Source organism: Otolemur garnettii, unplaced genomic scaffold, assembly GCF_000181295.1.
Source record: "Otolemur garnettii isolate 467f Iridium unplaced genomic scaffold, OtoGar3 scaffold00092, whole genome shotgun sequence".
NCBI classification, from domain to species: domain Eukaryota; kingdom Metazoa; phylum Chordata; class Mammalia; order Primates; family Galagidae; genus Otolemur; species Otolemur garnettii.
Window position 1 is genome coordinate 3,932,009 of NW_003852487.1, and position 5,721 is coordinate 3,937,729.

Below are 5,721 nucleotides of genomic sequence, written 5' to 3' on the forward strand. Positions count from 1 at the left end.
TTGTTTGGCGGGTCCGGGCTGGGGATTCGAACCCGCCACCTTAGGTGTACGTGGCTGGCGCCTTAGCCGGTTGAGCTATAGGCGCCGAGCCGACCGTGGTTACACTTGATGGGATGATTTGTTATAGCACAACTTGTATATTTCAAATGGACAAAAAATTAGTATCATTAACAGTATCTTAAGATACATTGCCTTTGAATGGGAGCTTCCTTTCCAGTACTTTGAGGTCTATAAGACGTATCTAGAAAATTTACTACTGTGGAAAATGAAGACTGCTTAAATCGAATGGGGGGGAGGGGAAGGGCCTGTGGTCTTCCTTTTGATTAATTGCTGTAACACTACTATCAGGTGGCTGAGGGAGTTTCATATTTTCTTTAGACATCATTAGGCGCCAAAGCTTTTGCAGGACAATTTTGATGCTATTTGAATTCTGCCATTTTGCTAGCACCAATATGGCTCTTGGGTCCACCACTCCATTAGCACTATTAACTCCATTCATATTAATTTTTGTTATAAATCTTACAAAGGGGGGTGCTTCTGGGTATTTAGGTCCACATTGTATTTTAAGGCTGTATATTCGGTTTTCATAAATTGTCCAAGCCTGTGGTGGCTGCCATCTTGCGTCTGCATGCAGCTTCTTGATGAAGGCAGGGTGAGAGATGCTAGAGTGCCAGGTGCCACAGAGTTAGGATTTACCACCTGGCTCTCTGGAGACTCTAGCCCCTACTTTGTAGTCCCTTCTCAGTGCCAGTGAGTTCTTAAGTCTCCATGAATCCTTATAGTCAAGAAGTCTGTATGTGGTTCTTGGTTCTGTCCCTTCCTTATCAGCACAAACCACACAGCCTCTCTGAGGTTAATAATACAGGTGGTTCTGAAGGTCTTTGTGAGATGATGGGCACTCCTGGCAGATTTGCTCCCAGTGTAAATACACTGTTTCTGTCTGCAACCTCATGTCTGCACTATCTGTCTCTGCTTGGTCATGTGCTCATTGGGGGAATGACAACTCATTTTTATGATGGCCAGAGTTCAGTTAATCAAAATTTGCTAGTGCTGCAAAAGCTCAGCTTCTTTGCAAGGTCAGTTCTGAATTTTAGATTTTCTATGCTCCATCTCCTCCCTGCAAACAATTAGTGAGCAGACCGTGTGATGAGTATGTCATGTGATCCATGCCAGCTACCCACCCAGGGGTCTTGGTTTCTCACATGGAAAGATGTAGTGCTGCTGTTGCTGGAGCATGACATAGGAATTGGGTTCTGGATCCTGGCCTGGTTCTGCCAACTGTGGCTAATGGGGCCCACCCAGCTCTTCTCTGGGCTGTGGTAGCCTGTCTGAGAGCAGTGGGGCTTGGGTCTCCCTGCTGTGACTCTCCCTCCAATGGTATTGGTATCTCATTCTTGCCCTCTCGACAGCGTGAGGTTGACCGCAACCAGGAACTCCTGACACGTATCCGGCAGCTTCAGGAGAAGGAAGCTGGGATGGAGGAGAAGATGAAGGAGCAGCTGGAACGCAATAGACTGTGTCAGCAGAGCCTGGATGCCACCAGCAGGAAGCTGCGGGAGAAGGAGGACAGCCTGGCTGAGGCGGGTGAGGTGAGCACAGGGCCCTCCTCTCCTGTGCCCCTTTCTCTAAGGAAGAAGAGTTATGTGTTCTAGACTGCTCCACTGTAATACCACGATTTTTTTTTTTTTTGAGACAGAGTCTCAAGCTGTTGCCCTGAGTAGATTGCCATGGCATCATAGCTCATAGCAACCTCAAACTCTCAGGCTTAAGTGATTCTCTTGCCTCAGCCTCCCAAGTAGCTGGGACTACAGGAGCCTGCCGCAGTACCCAGCTATTTTTTTGTTGTTGTTGCAGCTGTCATCGTTGTTTTAGCTGGCCCAGGCTGGGTTTGAACTCGCCAACCTCTGTATGTGGCAGGTGCCCTACCCACTGAGCTACGGGCGCTGCCCCACCATGATATTTTTATTTTTCAATTATACCTCCCACATGGGCACCTACGTTTTTTGCATAGTTGTGAACATAGGAAAAATAGTAATTTTCCATTCTGTGATTTTCAGTTCATAAGTTGAACATTTATTAAAATTATGAATTTTAGTTTATTTATTTTTTAAAGACAAGAGTCTTACTTTGTTGCCCTAGAGTGCCTTGGCATTTTAACTCACAACCTCAGACTCTTGGGCTCAAGTCATCCTCTTGCCTTAGCCTCCCTAGTAGCTGGGACTACTAGCACCTACCACAATGCCTAGCTGGTTTTTTTTAGAGATGGAGTCTTGTTCTTGCTCAGGCTGTTTTCGAATTCCTGAACTAAAGAAACCACCTGCCTTGGTTTCCCAGAGTGCTAGGATTATAGGCGTGAGCCACTGTACCCGGCCTAAAATTATGAATTGACAACCCATTTTTTTTTTTTTTTTTTGCTGTTCTGTTTTTCATATACCCCTTCTTACCCAGGTATCTATGTGGCAGGTAGCTGCATGCATTGAGTCTTTTGCTTCTGTGGACTGATTTTGTGTGAACAGACCCTCAGGAGGGGGGTTATAAGGTTCCCATTACAGCTGTTTATGTGGCTGCTGCTACCACTTGCTGTGTTGTAACAATAGCAGTTGTTGAGTATTCTGGTTTTATGACAGCCTTCTTCCTTGTCACGCACAGTGGTATTTTCTGGAAATGCTTTTTTTTGTCAGAAGCTTTAAGTGGGATCCTCTGGATTTTCATTTCTTTGATTATCAGCAAGGTCTGTTAGCATCTGATGGCATCTCAATATGTCTTTGAGCCAGAGTCTATATGAAGTATAATCCAAGTGAAGTTTGTGTACCTTTTGGGAACAAAGCCCTAATGTCAGTGCTGGTGGAAATGGGAGTCTCCATTCCTGTCCCTTTCTTGTTCCTTTCCTATGGTGTTCAAGATAGCAGGTGCCAAGAGGAAACATGAAAAGCTGCTAGTGGAGGGGGCACATCTCATTGGCATTCTGCTTTGGTGTGGTGTTCTCTCTTTGGCAGAGCCCTGGAAGCAGGTTACAGGTTATTTCTGCCTTGTAGCACTGGGGAGCATGTTAAAGTTGTTCCCACATCTGTCTTCTGAAGGGAGTGTTGTCAGGAGGGGAGGTGTGACCTGCTTCCTGAACAGCCAGTCTTGCTTTGCCTGAGCTCTGGGTCCTGGGGCTCATGTTCTGGGCTGTGCCTCCTGCAGGGGCCCACAGGTCTGTGGGAGGGTGAGTCATGTCTGGCTGTTGCTCGGAGCTCTGTCTGCTCATGGGCAGCATGAGACTGCTCCCAGCTAGGGTGCCCTTGGATGCTGGGTTAGGTATGAGACCTTGCATGGGTACCTATCCTGTCTGCCCAGGGGAGGCGGCTCTGGCCCAAGGCTTTATGTGGGAGGCAGTGTGCCCTTCTTCCCTAAGCAGCTCTTTATCCCCCTCTCTCATCTCAGACCATCAGCGTGTTAAAGGGGAGAATCTCGGAACTGCAATGGAGTGTGATGGACCAGGAGATGCAGGTGAAGCGTCTGGAGTCTGAGAAACAGGAGCTGCAGGAGCAGCTGGAGCTACAGCACCGGTGAGCTGGGGTGAAGGAGGACCGGGTGCCAGTGTGGGATCTAAATGGACCCGCAGATGCAGTCTTTATCTGCAGATCATCAGGAAGACTGACACTGAGGCCTCTGAAGCCAGGACCCTAAGTATCACAATATGGGGATGTCTTTTTTTTTTTTGAGACAGAGTCTTATTATGTGGCCCTTGGTAGAGTGCCATGGTATCAAGCTCACAGCAACCTCCAACTTGTTGGCTTAAGCAAATCTCTTGCCTCAGCCTCCCAATTAGCTAGGACCCCAGGTGCCCGCCACAATGCCCGGCTACTTTTTGTTGCAGTTGTCATTGGTGTTTTTGCAGGCCCGAATCGGGTTTGAACCCGTTAGCTTTGGTGTATGTGGCTGGTGCCCTACCTACTGAGCTATGGGTGCCACCAATAGTAGGGTGTCTTAATGTCCCTGCATAGCATGGGCAACATCTTCTTTCCCTCTCCCACTCCAGTGCAGGCAGGCCAGCCTTCTTGGAGAGGGCTGCTGGAGAAGGTGTTGTGCTATTTTAGAGGACATGCAGGATAAGGCGGGGAGGCAGGTGGGGTATAGCTGGGAGCACTTGACCCAGGCATAGGGCATGTGCTTGGCAGAGGCATGGGTATGAGAGCCCTTCCTGGAGACTTGACCCTTCCCTTAGTACAGAGGTTCTCAACCTGTGAGTCATGACCACAGGAACTGTATTAAAGGGCCGCGGCATTAGGAAGGTTGAGAACCACTGCTTTAATAGATAATTGGGGAGAGTTCTAGCTCTTTGGAGAGGAGAAGTCAGCTGTGAGTGGGGTCCACTATGGTTGCACCAGGGCTAGGTGTCTTTAGTGTGACCTGCTGTGGGTGGCAGGAAGAGCTATAGGATGCCCATCTAGGGAGGGTGACTGAGGCTTTGGGGCCAGCCAGCAGAGTCAGCATTCCAGACCTTGAGAATGAATGCCCTGTGGCTAGATTTATGTGAGCATGGGTTTAAGCTGCAGAGCTCTGAAGCCATGGAGAACTGTTAGCCTTACTACATTCCTATTTCTGCATGTGGCATATTCTTTTAATAGAAAGTGGCAGGAAGCCCATCAGAAAATTCAGGAACTCCAGGCCAGCCAGGAGGTGAGAGCAGACCACGAGCAGCAGATTAAGGTGAGTTGCTCCATTTCAGTCTCAAGCATGTGTCCTGTAGACGCCGCAATGTTAGTCTTGGCCCTCCAGCTACCTGCAGGCCTTTCTGAGCTGGGCCATGGTCGGTTGCTTTTGCAAACAGTAAGGGGCCTGGATGTTACCTGATTGTCTCCTGTGTGCCAGACATTGTACTGGGCACTAGTGGTATCACACTGCATGGGGCAGACTTTTTTGCCCCATGAAACTCAAGTTCTAGAGAAGGAAGAGTGACTACAGACATACAGAGAAAAAACATAAATGTGCGATAACTTCAAATATTGGTGAGTGCTGGGGAGAAAATGTAAAATGGGCTTAGCAAGGCAGAAAATGTGCCAGAGTCACCCCACCAGTACAAGGCTGAGGTGAGTCCCAGGGACAGGTCTATTTGATTCAAGCTCAAGCCCTGCTTGCTGCTTCTCTGTGAGGATGCTGACAGAGAGATGGTGATTCTTGATTGCTGTTAGAGTGGCTCCCTGGACCCTGAGCCAAGGCCTGGCCCCTCACTGCCCCCTCTGTGCCCTCTCCCATGGGCGCGGTGCCCACTTTCCTTCTCAGCCCTGGCCCAGTCCCCTGCACTTCTGTTGATGCCTTCCAGGGCCTTTGTCCTTCCCTCGAAGCCTCAGGATCTGTCTGCCTAACATCTGTCTGCACCACTGTGTTCCCACTCCTCGACCTGGTATATGGCACAGAGATGGACTCCTTTAGTGTTTGTCAGTTGATTGGCTGATTTGATCCTGGTTCTTACTCTCAGCCTATTCATTCGCTTTTCACTAATGGATGCCAGTTATCTCCCATTATGTATGGGGGGCCCACAGATACCCACATGGGGGCCTGCATACTACAAGGAAAAGTCTGGGCTTGCTGTTGGAAAGCCTCAGTTGTTACACGTGTTGCTGGAACGACAGAAGCAGATACTGGGATGTTCTAGTGCTGAGTGTCTCTAAGCCAGGCTTGACATGGGGTTCTAGTGCAGACTGGGATGTTCTAGTGCTGAGTGTCTCTAAGCCA

The 5,721-nt window shown here is 48.8% G+C and overlaps 1 protein-coding gene across 4 annotated transcripts in view; it reads left to right on the plus strand.

The window, feature by feature from the left end:
* Nucleotides 1-5,721, plus strand: part of MAD1L1 (mitotic arrest deficient 1 like 1) — a 473,404-nt gene that overhangs the window by 12,070 nt on the left and 455,613 nt on the right. For 3 of the 4 annotated variants that reach the window (XM_003795495.3, XM_012808713.2, XM_023516517.1), the window contains exons 5-7: nucleotides 1,410-1,589; nucleotides 3,427-3,551; nucleotides 4,614-4,695. In XM_003795495.3, coding sequence (XP_003795543.1) covers nucleotides 1,410-1,589; nucleotides 3,427-3,551; nucleotides 4,614-4,695 — 387 coding nt within the window. Of the gene's footprint in view, nucleotides 1-127; nucleotides 922-1,409; nucleotides 1,590-3,426; nucleotides 3,552-4,613; nucleotides 4,696-5,721 lie in introns of those variants that run through there. The other variant, XM_012808714.2, reaches the window with a different exon arrangement.